This window comes from Xiphophorus hellerii, chromosome 6 (assembly GCF_003331165.1).
Source record: "Xiphophorus hellerii strain 12219 chromosome 6, Xiphophorus_hellerii-4.1, whole genome shotgun sequence".
In the NCBI taxonomy this organism is placed as follows: Eukaryota; Metazoa; Chordata; class Actinopteri; order Cyprinodontiformes; family Poeciliidae; genus Xiphophorus; species Xiphophorus hellerii.
Window position 1 is genome coordinate 24,759,860 of NC_045677.1, and position 17,772 is coordinate 24,777,631.

Consider the following 17,772-nt stretch of genomic DNA (forward strand, 5'->3'; position numbering starts at 1 on the left):
GGGAACAAATCCTGATAAAAGAATCAGTTTCAGTACCTTCTATGGAGTCCGTGTTCCTCACAGACATGAATACGCACTCCAGTGCCACTTTCAAGATGGCGTAACGACGTCTACGTATTGGTGTTTCTTAAGGGAAGCGGAACCAAAAAACCGGAACCCGGGTGTTTCCCAAATCTTCACTTCCTGTTGTGTTTTTCTGCCTTTCAAACCAGGAAGATGGATTTGTTGTCGAACAAATGGATTGTATATTTGGCATTATCTCTGTTTGTCGCTGGTAAGTTGAATTATTAGACGGTCGAGCCTGTGGCGCTTTATGTCTAGCATTAGCCGAAGTATGTTTGTCTTTTATTAGATTAGCTTGGTAGATTTCCTTGTGCCGTAGCTAGCTGGATGCTAGGCTAGTTAGCCGTAGCAACAGCTGCACTGTTTGTCTTTTAAATCTTCGTTTTGTGCAAGTTTAGGAATTGCGTTCTGGAATGGGGGCAATTTTAGTACATTTGCGTTCACATAAGACTGAGAAATGACCGTATTTTGTCTTGTCAAAGGTCAGAGATGACTTTTAAGTCAGTCAGAAACAACGCTGAAGTCAGCTTTTGTTTTGGCACACCGGCAAGAGGCTGTTTGACCGTTCTTAAGAAATCTGGACCACCTTCCAGCTGGCTCTAACTCAAAATCCTAAATTACGTAGAATATTTATACCAGATTTATGTAATTCTGCAGTAAACAGTCACATTCCGGCGAGGACCGTACCGTTTGTGAGCTGGGAAACATTTTAAATCTGTTTATGGAAGCTCAAAGGGCCTTTGATCGAGGTTAGTCCAGAAAACATTTATTTACACACAGTTTGTGATGTTTGAATCTTAAATAAAGTACTTAGATTCGTAAAATCTGGATTGTACTGAATACATGTTACTTAAAACATGTATTCGTGTCATTATTAACACGAAGACATGTAAAAGTAAATTAAAAAAAGCCACGTCCGCTTTTGCGACCACTTTAATTAAATTATTTAAAAATGGAATTTCTTCGCTGAAAAGTTCTGCATTGTAAACACAAAATCTTGCATATTTTTTTTAAACATTAAATGCTGGTTCTTCTTGGCATTGCTAGCAAAACAGACTATTTTGAATTATTTTAAACTATATACAGTATAAAATAATTCAGTCCAGGTTTGACCATTTTGTGATCTTTTATATATATATTTTGAACATTAGTATTTCAAAGAGAAAAACCCTTTAGTGAAACGCCGAATCAGAAGCGAACTTCGGCGTCGTAGTGACTTGGCATCAGCGTGACTGCTCGTGATTTTCCGCGGAGATTCACTTCCACGATATCAAACTAAACTTACTGCATTTCCCCCTTTTTTATTTTAAAATACAAAACATCACTTTTAGAGAGTCAAAGAGTATAGTTTTTTGAACCAGGTATCTTTTCCATTTTTTCAGAATGTTCTCCGGTTATATTTTCAATTTAGAAGATGTAAAATAATAATAATAAAATTACTACATTTTGAGCAAAAGTTATTTTACTGCCTCGTTCATTTTAAGTATATAAACTTTGTTTAAACTTTTATCTGAGGTATGGACATTATTACGCATTTTTACGTCTGCCGAATGAATGCACCTTGTTATTAATAGAGAAATAGTATAATATACATTTCTGAACTGACTTTGCAATTTATTATCAAGATTCCTTTAATCTTGAGTTCTTAAGGACAATTTTTATTAGTAAAAATCTACTTTAGATTTTAAAGGGATATTTTATTTTGTTGCTATGATGCAAAATGGATTTATATCTGGACAGATGTCATCTTAAATGTAAATAAATATAGTAAATAATTTTAGGACAGCAGTAGTTTTGAAGCTTTTTCTTTAAAAGGAGTTAACAAAGCTAATGTGGATTTATCTGTTTAATTGTTTTGAGGGATAAAAGGGGGGAAGTAAGGTGTTATTGTACTCTAATTTAGTTGCAATTCCAAAAAAGCAAACAGTAAGACAAATTCATGATGTAGCTATATTCTGTTAGAGTTCCTATTCAGCCTGGAAAGCAGCAATTCAAAGTATTTCCTAGAAATGAATAAGTGTGAATAAATCATAAAAAAGTATTTGTAATTCCAGATGTTATTCTTCACTTATTGTTGAAAATATTCATCCATCTTTGGATCCAGATGTTGTTTCTGGCTCCATATTTAAAGCAAAATCTGCCAGAAATTTATATTGAAGTTTTGTATCTTTAATTTTGATCATTTTAGTAAAAGAATGACATTTTAGCAAATGTATAATGGAGCATGGTCTATACATTTTGCACAACTGGTTATTTCACTGATAATGTCTGAAAAGGTGAATTATCTGTGTTAAATATAAAAAAATCTTCTGAAAATACTCTTCTATAATACATATAAATGTAAACTTAATTTTAGGGCTTTCTGATGATCACTTTGTGTCATTTCTCTTTGCAGGTATCAATTGTAATTCAGTGGAAAACAAAATTTACGTCAAGCTCAACTACACTGTGCCATGTGTGCGACTTCTCAATTCAACCCATCAAATAGGCTGCCAGTGTGAGTATAGCAGCACATATATGCTGCTTTAGCTGCTTCTGACATTCAAAATATATGCAAATTTATTTTTCCACCACATAAAGTTGTTGCAATTTATTTTAAGTGTTTTGCCAACATCCTTATGATGTGTGCCAGCAATTATGGAGGTAATCACTGCTATTTCATTTTCTTCCATGTGACTGTTGTTGATAGAAGGAGAGCTGGAAAGATTAAAGGTCATAGTAAAACACGCCTTCCTGTGATATAAATATTCAAGGATCATAATCTGACAAACTGTTTTTTCTGTGACAAAAACATCCCCAGAATCAATGCATTTTATTGATCTTTATAGTAAATTAATCTGATAAAATTGAAGAGAGTCAGTTTTCAGGACGTTTATTGTTGTGTTTTTGTTTTATTGCTGTTACTAATATTTAGTTCTGCCTGTTTAGCATCTTTGTCAGGCGATGTTGGAGTGCTCCATGTACTTGAGTCAGAAGAAAACCTGGACTTTGTGCTTCAAAATGGCCGCAATCCTCCTTACATGGTCATCATGGAGTCTTCACTCTTTACCAGGTACGGTTCGCCGGTGACCCATCGCCAGAGGTCAGAAGTTTAGTAAAATGCAGACTATTTGTCTGTGTATGAAAATGATTCATTATTTAAAGTACATTTATTACAAAATAGTGCAAACTTGGTTTTCCAGTTCAAGGTTGGAGCTTTAAAAACATTTATAAAAGAAATTGACATGACACAGTCATAAACATGAAGGAGTCTTCATGAATGTTTATGACTTTTGTCGTGAAGTGACATGACTGCTTTTAATGCAAAGTTACATTAAAAGTAATGACACAGTAAGCAATAAATCAGTTAATTGTATGATAAATTAAAACAAGCTCAATAATTTCCATTTGAATGATTTATTGCTTTTCTCTCTTTCTACTCTTTTCTACAAAACCTGAATGATAAAAATCTTCAGTCTGGTGTTTTGGTCTCAATTAGTCCTTTTTTCCAAAGGATAATGTTGTTTACAAAGACTTCATAATTCATGTTATTTTTTTGTTTCTGTTATTTTGTTTATTTATTTTGGATATTTAAAATGTCTTCCAGCATTAAATGTTCATTAGAATTTAAAGTTTATTGATTTTTGAGAATATTTTCTTGCATTATTTTGCCATTGCCATTACATTGCCTGAAAATTAAATTTCGAGACAGTTTATCAACCTGCAAAATGTGTTATTGTGACAAGGTCTAATTAAAAGTTTATTAATCGTGTCAACTTTGCGTTATTGTGTGAATAATGACATTTTAATGCAAAGTTGCATTAAATCTGGCATTAAAAGTAAATTAATAGTGTCATTATTTACCAAATAACATTAATAAACATTCATGAAAACTCCTTCATGTGTATGACAGTGTCATGTCAATCTTATGCACACCCCTTCAAATAAAGTGTTACCAAAATAATCTTACGTATACTAAAAAAAAACAATAAAAGTCAAAGGTAAAACACAAAGTCTTTTATCAACCATGTTTGCCACGTTAATTCAGTTTTATAGTAAATACGACCGCAAACATCCAGTAGTTCTACTCCAGAACAAATTTTAGTGAACTTAGTTAGGAAACTTTGCAATAAAAAAACATTTCCAAACATGTTTTTAGGAGTAAAAATGAACGAGACACACCCTGTATATATATAATTTAGTTCCTCAATTGTGTGAATTGTCGCCCGTCAGATCCATCATGATGAAGCTGAAGAACGGCTCCAGCAGGGTGGCCGGCGTCGCCGTGGTGGAGCCCACCTCCAACCCGCCGGATGGCTTCTCCCCTCACACTCGCTGTCCCAACGAGAACACAGGTGGGTCAGACGTGTTGCCATGGAGACAGAGAGGGCAAAGCGTCAATACCAGTACTTAGGTAAAACCGAATACCTTAGGTTGAGTTCTTGGGATCATTTAGTTTTTTGTTGCAAAAGGTCAGAAAAGATGGAGTTCCAGTACTTTACTTAATGTAAGTTAAGATTAAGACATTACTCTTTCGCAGAGTTGTGTAGTAACTAGTTACATTTACTTGAGAAACCTTTTTGGAATAATGCACTTTTAGTAGAACTTTTACTACACTGTGCTTTTTACTTTCATTTGAGTAATTTTATTATGAAGTGTTTGTACTCTTGCTTGAATAAAATTTCTGGATTTTCTACCCACCGAATGAAAGACAAACATGTTTTAACCAAAAACTCACCAGATGCAGACACAATTAGGATAATCTGGATGATTTTTATTCATTTTCTCGCTCTCCCCTCAGGTGTGTACTCGGAGAACTACGGTCCAGGTCTGGCCCACTGCAACACCACAAAGTGGAATCCCCTCGGCAACGGTTTATCCTACGAGGAGTTCGACTTTCCCATCTTTTCTATGAAAGACGACAATGACACACAGCTCATACGGCAGGTAAAGACTCCAATAAATAGCTTGTTTTTTATTCAATTCATAGCTGTTCTAAATGTTGCTGCACAAAATGACTTTGACCTTTAATATTTTTCACTGTTTAGTGACATGAAAGCATAAATCGGTTATTAACATGTTAGAAACACATGAAATTGATGTGAAGATGTTTTTTTATTGGCTGGTTTTAGGAATTATGACAAAGTTGATTTTTAGCATTACCTTGATTCTGATTTTTTTCTGGGTAAAAATGTCATTCAGATTGCTGTGAAAAAGTCTGATTTGTATCGTATTTCCCTTCTGCGTGAGAAACTACAAAGAAATTGTGTTTTCTGTCTACTTCTTTGGACACAAACCCACAGTTTAGTGAATGTGTTTGCTTCTCTCCGTTCTCAGTGCTACATGGATCACAACCGTCCCGTGAATGGCAGCAACCCTCAGTACCCTCTCTGCGCCATGCAGCTTTCCTCCCACATGTCCGCCGTCACCAGCACACCCACCTGCATGAGGAGAAACAGCATCAGCTTTAGCATGAGTAATGGTCAGCCTGGTAATCTCACAGCATCGCAAAGTCAAAACAATAACTTAAGTACTCTTCCAGTACCGATATGTGGTTGTTTTGAACTTTATTGGGCACTTCCTGGATTATTTATTCATCCTAAATGCTGTGATATGGTGAAAACATTTAATAAATTAGCTTTTATTGGTGATTATTGCTTTCTAATCTATTATTTTGCTTGCTTCTCCTGATAGACATGGTGTGTGATCCTTTGAGTGACCAGAATATTTGGGCCCCTAGTAAACCTTTGAACACCACAAAAAACGGCCACAAGGCAAATGAGAGTGTGATCATCGTGTCAGCCAGGGTGAGTGTCTGTCAGCGTTTAAGCAAACACAATAAGAAAGACTTTTACTTTTTCTGAAGCTCCCTGCTGATTCTCATGTGAGGGAAGCAGCTGCTGTCACATGACTATAAGCGTAAACTAGTAAATACTCTTGATCCAGCTTCATTTCTGTATATTTTTCTCCTGAAGAAGCCAGAATTTTCTGCAGATGCCAGTTAAGGACTGTAGAACTGCGTGATGTGACCTATCTTCCTAGTTTTAGTCAGAACTCCAGCAGCAGCATTCTGGATCTAATCGATTTTTTTAGGCAGACCTGTGAAGACACTGTTGCAGTAATAAATGCAACTAAAGATAAACACATGGATCTCTAGATCTTGCTGAGACATTAGTCTAGTCTCGGAAATGTTCTTCAGGTGATAGAAGGCCGACTTTGTAACTGTCTTCATGTGGCTCTGAAGGTTCAGGTCAGAGTCCATCACTACACCCAGATTTCCACCTGTAATACCTGAAGCTGTTCGTTGACTGTAATAACTTCAGTTTTGTTTCTAGTTAGCTGAAGAAAGTTATGCCACATCCAGGCATCTATTGAACTTGATTGGGTTCTCAGTGACATTCTAATGTAGAGCAGTGAGGTAACGAATCTTATTACTTATTTTCTTCTGAGCTAGTGAGATAATATAAATATTAAATAGGAGGGATTCGAGGATTGAACTTTGAGGTATCCCATATCGACGTCTGTCTGCACTGATGAGAAATTACCATCTTAAAAGAAATATTTATTCTTTTAAGATTCAAGCTAGTCAATGTCCTACAGTTGTCCTACATTTCCCAGAATGCAACTGATAGCAGCTTGGCGCATTTTTTAAATAAACGTGGCAGAAAATACAGTATGTAAAATGAAATTTTTTCAGCATCTAATCATGTTGTGTGTACTTTTTTGTCACTTAATTGTGAACTACACATTTATGTAAAACGGAAACATTTATGTTTTCCTCATATCAAGAAGATTTTCTCAATTTTTGATAATTTCATGAAGGAGTTTATAGCCGCATATTAACTGATAAGTTTGAGAATAGATAAATGAAACACCTGATTTTGTTTTTCTTTCATGTCTGCAGCTCGACAGCAGGTCCTTTTTCTCTGAGATCGGCCCCGGGGCGGAGAGCGCGGCCTCGGGCCTCGTCACCCTGCTGGCGGCGGCTCACGCTCTACGAAACGCCACGCAGGACGCTCAGCTGGACCGAACCATCTTCTACACTTTCTTCCACGGGGTTTGTTCACTCCCCGTTTTTAACAAACACCAAGTTTGATTTACTTTCTGCATGTTTGGTCACTTAAACCATCATTTTACTTTAAACTCAGGAAACGTTTGACTACATCGGCAGTTCGAAAATGGTTTACGATATGGAGAAAAATCAGTTCCCGATAGATCTGGACAACGTTCACTCTGTGCTGGAGATTGGACAGGTGCGTTTTGGAAAACTTGTTTTTTGCCTTTCTTTATAAGTTGTGACGCAAATTAAACCAGTTCCTAATTCTGCATGTTTTGTTTGAACTCCAAAAGATCAATATTGGTGCTTAGTGCTGGGTGATATGGTTCAATTATTATGACTATTAATCAATTAATCGGAAAAAAACCCCTAGAGATATTAATTTCACCATTTAAGCCTTTTTTATACAATATTAGAAACACATTAAAAGATGCAAATAAACAATTTAGTTCCTTTTTTAAGTAAGAAAATGAACATTTTATTGCATAAGATACAATAACTGAGCATTCCTTCTGTAAATCTGAACGGAGACTGGAGGAGTTTAGTCTAAAACCTGTTGATAGACAAAGGTGTTTTATCTTGAATGCAAAATGTATTTATTTTTGTACAGTGTTGGCTTAATTACTGCTCTGAATAAGTCTTTTTTTTTTTTTTACAGCAGATGGCCTTTTTTGAGTCTGTTTCTCCAGTTAAAGATTAACTGATTACTAAATTATTTCAGTAATCAATAAATCGTGATTAAGCTGAAATTTGATATCAATATCTATCACAATATTAAACAAATAACATTTTTTTGTCTGTATTTATTGCTCTCTAGAGTTATTAGGTGATATGTAAAGATATTAGAAGGTTATTGTGATCAAACTTCATACAACTGCTTTGGATAAATAAGATATTCATATAACTTTTAAACTAAAATATGAACTCATAATGAAAATGGACATTATTTAAGTTTATTATTATTATTTTTATTATTATTAACCTTTATGTCATCAGAAAATCCAATTGAGTTTAAAAATCTCTTTTTCAGGAGAATCCCAGCCAATATTGGCACAAATTCTTTTACTTACGTAAAATAAAAATATTTCCATTCAGATATAAATTTTAAATATTTAATATATTTTTATAGTTTTATCGTGCTTCTCTTTCAGGGTTTTAGATTTTTAAGAATCACAGCGTTTGCTCTTGTGCAAACTGTATTATTCTGATAGCAAAATGAATCTTTTTTTGTAATAATCAAATAGTTTTTCACCATTTACATTTTCTTCTGTCTGTTTGTGATGTCATCTATTCTGCACACTGCTAAATTGCAAAACACTTTTATTTTATATTACTTGAGTGGCTTTATTTCCTTTGTACATAAAGTAAGTGAAGTGAATATATTTGCAGTGGTTAATTATATTTAGTCGTCTTTTCCAGGTGGGATTGCATTCCAGCTCCAACCTCTGGCTCCACACGGATCCGGTCTCTATGAGGAACAGCAGCATTCAGGAAGAGGTTTGTTCTACATAAGACCAGAAGTTTACATACACCAAATAAAAATACACACATTTTCTTTCTTTTTTTAAAGAGAAAAAATCTTTGGTTGAGTTATATTACAGCTTTATTTGGTTATTATTATGACTTTATTCTCATATTTTCTTTAGTTCTTCTTATCCTGGCCCCTAATAATCCATTATGGGAACCAGAGATTCTTTCTGACAGCAGAAGGGAAACTCAGAGACAGCGACAGAAAAGAGTCACACTTAATATTTATAGTTATTGACGAGGGTAGATTCATCCGGTGAGTCATCCTGCAGCAGCTCTGTTGTTTCACAGAGGTTACTTTCATGCTGCATTTTCACATTTTCAAACTAGATGCCTTTCTTAAAAAGCAAAATTCTTTTTTACGTTTTGAATCTAAAATGCATAACATCTCTTTTCCAAAAACAAAGTACAAACAATAAACAAAAAATTTGACTACTTTACTTGCTTGATTTTAGTTTTTTTTTTGGCTTGCGAATACTTTTGAATCGACGATTTTGGCCCAGGTGACAAAGAGTTTAGACACCTCTGCTTAAAGTAAGGTAACACTTTATTTGAAGGGGTGTGCATAAGACTGACATGACATAAACATGACACAACACCTGTTATTAACATGAATGAGTCTTTATAAATGTTTATAATGGTTGTAATGAAGTGTGATTTGGTAAATAATGACACTTTTAATGCAAAGTTTACACTTTTAATGGAGTTTTCATGCACATTTTAATGGAACTTTGCATTAAAAGTGTAATTATTTACAGAGTAATACAAGGTTGACACATTTAATGGCCTTTTAATGCAACTTTTAGTACAACTTTGCAATAAGAGTAATTATTTACTGAATGACACTTAATGACAACAGTTATAAACATCTATGAAGGCTCCTTCATTTCATAACAGGTGTCATGTCATGTCAGTCTTATGCACAACCCTTCAAATAAAGTGTTACTGCAAGTAAATATGTAGATATAGAGATTAAAGTTGGATTCCTCTTTGTTGATCCTCTTCAGGTGAAGAACCTGATCGCCAACCTGAACTCAGCCGCTGCAGGTTTAAACGTCTCTGTGAAGGAACCCGGCGTCACCCAGCCGCTGCCTCCGTCGTCCTTCCAGAGGTTCCTGCGAGCCCGGCCGTTCCCCGGCGTCGTTATTGAGGATTACAACTCCAGTTTCTCCAACAAGTATGACTATTTTCATTTGGAGAACTCTCTTTTTGGAGCATTGGGATGTTGCTGCTGCTGGATTTAGTGGCGTTGGATGCTGATTTGTGTCTGTGCGCAGGTACTTCCAAAGCATGTTTGACAACGCAGACAGTTTGAACGTCTTGTACCCCCCGAACCTGACGCCAGAGGAGCAGCTGAACCACGTCACGGACACCGCAAAGGTCAGAACATTTACGATTGATTCACTGTAGTTCAACAAAACATCCAACTTGGACATTAAATCAATAACAATATCTCATGATAAACCTGTGATCAATATTAATAGATAATATTCAATATTTATAATATTCACTGAACCCCGATCCAGAACCGAAAGGTTTTAGCTGCTCAACCTCTTAATGTTCGTGGAATCAGCTCACTCACTCACTCACTCTTGGTTACCTAGCAACAACCTGCTGAGTAACTGGTGGTTACCTAGCAACAACCTGCTGAGTAACTGGTGGTTACCTAGCAACAACTTGTTGAGTAACTTGTGGAACAGCAGTTTAAGGTTTCTCCTTAAACTGTTGTTCATTATTTAAAGGTTGTTCATTCTTTCGTTCTTTTCAATCAATCATTCATTCATTTATCCATCCACTGACTGTTTATCCATTCATCCATTCATATCAGTTGTGGTTGAGCTGCATCTATAATCTTAGTTTCTGTTTCTTCTCAGTCTCTGGCTGAAGTGGCGACCATGGTGGCTCGAGCTTTGTTTATTCAGGCTGGGGGAGAGAAAACGCAGATCAGCAATATTAAAGCGGACGAACTCATGGTAAGACTGTGAACTGCATTAATGTCTTAAAATACTCAATACTGCAGTACAAGGTAAATTCATTCACTCATACACCACATTTACTGTTTACTTTATCCACATGAAAATTTTCGTAGTTTAACATCATTACAGGAAATAAGAGCAAGATGCATCTAAAACAAAAACTAGGTTGCCATTGAAAGTTGATTTATTGATTGTGGATTAAATGCATTTCACATGTTTACGTCTAGTTCTAACAAGGTGAACATAACTTTTTTAAATGTTTTAGTCTAATTTTGTGGTTATTTCTACATATTGAAGGCCAGAAATGCTATGCTTTGCATTTCAGCTCTACAAATTATAAATAACAGTCCTGATGAAAATAAGGCCAATCATGTTTTAAATTCTAGGTTTATTTTATATTTAGTTTTTTGTTTTTTTTTCACAAACTTTTTTATTCTGAAAGATTTTATTTATTTATTTTTTGCTGTTTTGTCGCATCAAACGAACTCTGGTATCTGACAAGTAGAAGCACAAGTGAATACAAAAAGTTTTGTTGATATAAAATGATATTAGATATTCCCATGAAGGTTTTTCTCATTTATCAGAAATGTTGTTATTTTGTCTCAGGTGAGCCGAATGCTGTACAGTTTCCTCATATCGTCGAATAACTCCTGGACCCAAGAGATCGTAGGCCTAAAGGACGTTGTTCATCTCAGTAAGTTAGCTTTGTTTTTGTTTTTTTAAAACAAAAAATAAATGTTTTTTCTCTTCTTGAACAAAGTGCATCACAAAGTAATCACGTCCCTGGATCGTTTTCACGTTTTGTCTCATTATAACCACCAACTTTTTCATAAGTATTTTGCTGCGACCAGCACAAGGTAGAGCAAACTTTATGGCATAACGTTGCTGCTATAAACCCGGAGGATATGCAGTTTTATTAAGCAGTCACAGCTGCACATTTGTTGATACAGTCATTTCAATTTATTTGTGAACACATGAACTCAAATAAGAGTAAAAAGTGTTGAGTAACTGATCAAATTATCAATCATTTAATATTTAAAAATTACATCATCACACAGACCAAAATATTTGGTAAGTGGAAATTTTGGTATTTTAAGAATGAAAATGACAATAATTTATATAAGTAACAAAAGATAACAAAGTCAGGCAAAAGAAAATGTTTCCAAATAAGTTTCTTTCAATAAAAAAAACTTAGGAAACTTTAAGAAAAACTGCAGGTGTGTGTCTGTGTCTGGTGAAATTTTGTTTTTCATTCAATGGGTAGAAAATCCAGAAATTTTACTCAAGTAAGAGCAGAAATACTTCTTAATAAAATGACTCAAGTGAAAGTAAAAGTAAATTTTTTTTCAAAAAAATTAAATTGCTACTGTACAAGATGAGGAATAATAAGAAATTAAGGAAAATTAAAGAAAAAATTAACAAACCTTTTGTTTCCTTACCTCCTTCTTCTTCTCCTTCTTTTCTTTGAATCAGCGTCACATTAATAATAATAATAATAATAATATACATTATTTAAAACCAGACAGTGTACAACTCAAACATAAACAACACAATTTGATCTGCTGTACCAGATGATGGCAGAAGCTAATTTAGCAGATTACAAAATAAATATACAATAGAGATGTACAAAATGCTGCGTTCATGGACCCGTGAGTAAATGGCAATGCCCGCAATCAGAAAGGTATGTGTCGTTTTCAATGCTCCATAGACTCCTCAGGGTTTTTGGCAGGAATGTGATTCCATAAAAATTGTGAGGTAGAATGAAAATGGTTGAGACCTTTTTTTTAATATTTTTTTTTTAAATTTATTTCTTAATTATTTATTTACTTGGTCTTAACATCCCAGTTTTGTGTCTCTCCGAGATTTTAATTTATTTTTTTTTTTATTTGTGCACAATGACATTTAAAGGAATTCTGAATCTGATTCTGAATGAAATCCAGTGCAGCCCTTTTCCTTTAAAAGTCACCAAATTAGTAAATAATTAACTTTTTGGGTTGCAATGTGAGGAAATGTGCAAATTCAGAGGTTAATGAGTCATTTGCCAAGCCACTCTGTTAAGGTACTTTGGATATTTCTAGTGACTGAAACACACTTTTCTCTCAGACAACAACACAGTGAACTTCTACATCAGTGTGGAGCAGCAGGCCAGCTTACCGACCATTCTCGTCAAGTACCTGTTGGCTAACCTGACTGGGACCGCCGTCAACGTGACGCAGGAAAACTGCAAGAATCAGAAAGAGAGCGAAGACGACAAGGAGAGCAAGCATGTGAGATTAACAGCTGCTTTCATTCCCAAACGTCGACTTAATTCTGATAATTTAGTAAAAATCAAGTAAATTTAAAGGTTGGAGTAAAATTAGAATGACAAGAAAGAAAAAATTGTAGTTCTTAGGAGTAACAATGTAATTTCTTAGTTTTTTTCTCTTAAAAGAGCATAACAGCACATTTATTTACCTCCTCCAAACTTCTTCTTCTTCTTCCCCCCTTAGTTGTACAACTACTTCTGGGTTCCGGGCGCAGCGCCCCCTAACAGAACGGAGCGAGACGGATTCTGCGTCCGCTCCACGGTGCATTGGTCCAGAGCCATATCCCCGGCCTTCCTGATGGAGAACTACACCACCAGCGAGTATTCGACATGGACAGAGTCCAGGTGGAAGGAAATCAAAGGACGCATATTCCTGGTGGCCAGCCACGACCTGGAGGTAAATCAGTTATTGATTTTTAAAAATTTACTTATTTATTGTGATGTAAACAAATCAGGTGAAAAGACACAGAAACAAAACAAAATGTGCAGAAAGAAATCCATAAACAGTCCATTGCAGTCATTTATTCATAGTATGGACTGTTTGGAAAAAGAGGGGAAAAAATTAAATAATGCATAAAAGCCATTGATTGCATTACTGATGAAAAATGTACAAAAATGTGCAATTTACAAAAAAATTAGGAAGAAAACTGCTGTCTTTAAGTTTGCAGAATCTATTTAAAATGCCTGAAATTCAAATTAAACAAAATTGAAATGATAATTGGAGTGCAAAGATTTCAATCAACTGTGTTTTTGTTGATATGGTTTATAAATGAGAAAAGAAGGAAAAAAGAAAAAAAACATAATATTGAGGAAAAATAAATAAATGCATAAAAGTCCTTGATTACTGACAAGAAAAATAGCAATAGTACTACTTCAAATAAAAACAATAATGATAATAATAAAGTAATATTAGTAATGAAAATAATCATTGAAGACAACACATTATTATTTATTGATCTGTTTATTAAAGGAGATTTCTCAGATGCAGTTGCAAAAATTATGCTGTGATCTTGGAGTTTTTTGTTATTTGGATGGATTGTTGTAGAATTTGATTTTCTCATTTTTCAAGCCTTAAAAAGTGTGGAAAATAAGAAAATTGAGTATTAAAAGTATTTGAATTTCCACATTTCAGCATCTAAATAATAAAATCAAAGGGTTTCTGTTTACAGTGAATTGGATAATGTCTTTTTCTTTGATTTCACGGTTTTTTTTCCACAAACTGTTTTGAGTTTGAAGTTACTGACAAAACCCACAGGTGCTTGAAATCCTTGAAAATGCTTGAATTTTATTTGGGTGTTTTCAAGTGCTCAATTTTAGTATAAAGTCCTTGAAAGTGCTTGATATTTTGTAACAAAGCATAATCTAACGTTTGATTAAAAGCCTAAATTTGGAAAGCATTATTTACAGTTGAAACCAGATATATTATATATTATATTATATTCATACACATAATAAAAAGACAGACATTGTTTTAATCACTGTTTGAAGTTAATCAAACTTTTCTTGTTTTAGGTCAGTTAGAATTATCAAAATTATTTCTGTTTTCTAAATGTGGGAAAACTTAATGAGAACATTTTATTTTTGAAAATTGATTAATCCTAATAGCTCTGTCAATTACTGAAATAAATATCGGCTTATATTTTATGCAAAGTGTTTTTTTTTGTGGTTAAATTAATGTTTAATTTTCGAGTTAATAGGCTGTGTGAGACACACAACCTGTGTTTTGAAATTTTATGTTTCAAAACATAAAATTTTGTTTTATTTTAGTTTATTTTGCCCCTGCTGTAGAATGTAAAATATTACCACAAACATATAAATAACAGTAATAAATTATGTAATACAATAGTGATTTGAACCTCTCTTTTTTAGCTCATTTATATTGTTTTTATCTCCAAAATATGGTGGTGGAAAAGTTTGAAAATTTACCTTGAAAATGCTTGAAATGTGCTTGAACTTTACCGTGCACAGATAAATCGATACTTATCCAAGAAATCCAGAAAAGAGATGTTTCTTTTTTTTTTTATTATTAATTTTAGCCTAATTTTTAAGTCCAACACCGCTGACAAAGAGGCTAGCTTTCTGGAGCATATCGATGAAACTCATCTAATGTTTTCTGTTCGGAAAGTTCTAGAAAAATCTAGACATATACATCTGAAATTATACAGTAGAGGTTTTTGTAGGAATCCTGGATGTATGAGTCTGTTTCATATCACCTTTTCATTCAGAAATCTGTCAGAATCACCTGAAACTTTTCTGTCTGAGTCTTTGACGTTTTGCAGCAGAACATACCTGAACTACCAGCGATAATGCAGCTCCATGCAATAAACATAAATCTGTCCAGATGTGACAGAGACGGATCGTATTTCTTGAAGGCATTTCAAGTCTCTGCACGCTCACCGCAGCATCGGGCCGAACTAAATCAGGGCCCCTCATCTGCTATCACCTCCTCACTTCAGGTGGAATTTTAAATAGGGACTCCTTGCACAACGTGTCGGTTAAATTTAATGAATCCAAACTTTTCCCCCTCAGAGCAGAGATCAGAAAATGGTTACCCTGCTCATGGTTAGCTTTAGTCTTTAGCTTCGACTGAAAACAATTAGAGATGAGTCGATTTAAGTCATACAGAAGACGGTGACACATTTATGTAAAATGACAGTAATAGGATGATTACACAGTGCAGTCCAGTCCAAACTAGCAGTTTGTGCTAGCTAAGATGGACATGTAGCCTACATGTTTTTTACCACATGTTTTTACTCTGCCAGTCACCAGAAGCTTATTATTCACATGAAGGATTCGTAGTTCCTTTACAAATCCGATGAAACGTGGATTTCAGGCCCTCGAAGCTCCTCCATGGTGTAAACACTCTTCCTGTTCAGTAGGTAGTGAATGACGTCATAGTAGAAGATCGGAGGCAGATTGTTCACATCGTCAGACATGTTTTCATTCTCCGTCTCATATGGGTTAATCCTGACAGCCGCCATTTTGTTGATATATCTTTCTCTTGCACTTTGGTGAAGAGTGTCAATATGCTTTTTTTTTTGTTGGTCTCAAAGCCATGGTTCATCTGCATCTTGCCTACCAAAATGGCGTGGATCACTTCCTGTTCAGACTTACGCATTCTGGCCCTTTAACTTGAGCTCTTTCTCCTGCAGATGCTGACGCTCGGCGTGGGGATCGGCGTGCTGCTCTCCTCCCTCCTGCTGACCTACATCATGAGCTCCAAGGCTGACATCCTCTTCAGTTTGGGGAGGGAGCCCACCAGCGCCACCTACTGATCCGCAGGGAGTCGTCTCCGGCCCGCCACCACTACACTCCTCCTCCTGCTACTACAATAACCGCTAGTACTACTTCTGTCCCACGCAGACTTTAAAACTCGGCAAGCGAAGGTACACAGACGGCTTCGCCTCGGCTGAACGCGGGGCGCCGGTTCTGACTCCGTGTTCATGGACTCGCTCAGGTGAGGCTTGACGTCAGGACCGGATGGATCTGGACTCTTCAGGAACAGGAAACACTGGTCAGGCACCAGCGGCACCCTGTCAGTGGACAAGATGTTTATATTTCTCTGGATCTTTTTATTTTTTTTTTGGTTTTCACCCTTTTAATGTCAAGGAATGTTTTTGTTTACTGTGTCACGGGACCGGCACAAAACAGTGAGCATGTGAGAAGCTGCCCGATTGATTTAGAATAATTTTGAGTGGAGGTGTGTGTGTGTGTGTGTGTGTGTGTGTGTGTGTGTGTGTGTGTGTGTGTGTGTGAACTTTGGGGATTGCAATGGTATGTGCAATACTGTAGCCGTCTTCTGTGTAAATGTAGTTAAATTATCAGTTGTAATGACTCAAAAACCACTTTTCGAGCCAATGATCTGTTGGCAAAAATCAAATTTATGCTTTAAACTGACCTAGAAAGGATGATGTTAGGACATTTATACTGTTTATGCCACTACATGTACATGTGCATGTAATGTTTTATTTCTTTTAACATTCGAAGGGGAGAAGATCTTGATTCAGCTGGAAAAAATCTGGAAATTTTGAGTTTTAATACTGAAAATGTTCCTGGTACTTTTGCTCTGCACTCCCTTGAATTCCTTCTTTTTTTTTTCCAACAATCTTAGAATAACTTTTTGGAGATTTTGACCATTTTGTAGAAGAAATGCCTGGAATAAAACACGCATTGTGAGATCTTGAAGACAAAAAAATAAATAAATAAACATTTGCTTCTTTTTTTTTTAATTCCAAGGCTTTGCGTGTGTCTTGCATGTTGCAGCTATTTGAAACAAATCCTTTACACTGATAGTAGCACTTTGTAAACTGCAGTAATAATACTGTGGCTTCTGTTTTACCACATAACCCATAAAAACTGTCATTTTATTAGAACTTACAAGTTTTCCAGCTCCCTTTATAACTTTGTGGACACAGGATTCCCGTGGCCACATCCAAAGCGGCTCGTTAGTTAGCAGCTTTCGCTGACGCCTGCTTGTTTTAATAGGATTAATATTTTTGCGAGAACAAGGCGGCAGTGTTGATGATCTGCGGGGAAACGGTCGCCAGGACGTCACAACGCTGCCCGGGTTGGCTAACGATTCAACAACAGACTCACTTTTGATACGCGGATCATCGTGTTTCCAACTTCCTTGCACAACATGAATGTTTTTTTCAAACCCTTTCCTCTCCAGAACGTCTTAATGTTTTGTTTACAAACTGTCAGGTCTGATCTGGATCAACGGTTTTTCAGTCTTTCTGAAGTTTTTTTTCTGTTGATTTTCACTCGTTTTTGAGGAGGAGAATTTATCTTGATGGGGTCCCTACTTTACATTTCTACTTCTAGTAAGATTATTTAAAATTTCTGACATTAAACTACCAAGTGTG

At 35.4% G+C, this 17,772-nt stretch overlaps 1 protein-coding gene across 3 annotated transcripts; it reads left to right on the plus strand.

Moving 5' to 3' along the window:
• The first annotated feature begins 162 nt into the window (after positions 1-162).
• Positions 163-17,134, plus strand: ncstn (nicastrin). Of its 3 annotated transcripts, none has more exons than XM_032566029.1 (17): positions 163-274; positions 2,459-2,560; positions 2,992-3,115; positions 4,276-4,397; positions 4,844-4,989; positions 5,380-5,533; positions 5,737-5,849; positions 6,947-7,099; positions 7,191-7,295; positions 8,519-8,596; positions 9,634-9,803; positions 9,904-10,006; positions 10,501-10,599; positions 11,209-11,296; positions 12,706-12,869; positions 13,092-13,304; positions 16,060-17,134. In XM_032566029.1, the coding sequence occupies exons 1-17, from the start codon at positions 217-219 to the stop codon at positions 16,180-16,182; spliced, it is 2,115 nt and encodes a 704-aa protein (XP_032421920.1). In that variant the 5' UTR covers positions 163-216; the 3' UTR covers positions 16,183-17,134. The 3 variants fall into 3 exon arrangements, with proteins under 3 accessions (XP_032421920.1, XP_032421921.1, XP_032421922.1); XM_032566030.1 differs by having other exon boundaries at positions 5,380-5,524; XM_032566031.1 differs by having other exon boundaries at positions 5,380-5,518.
• Positions 17,135-17,772: the final 638 nt, after the last annotated feature.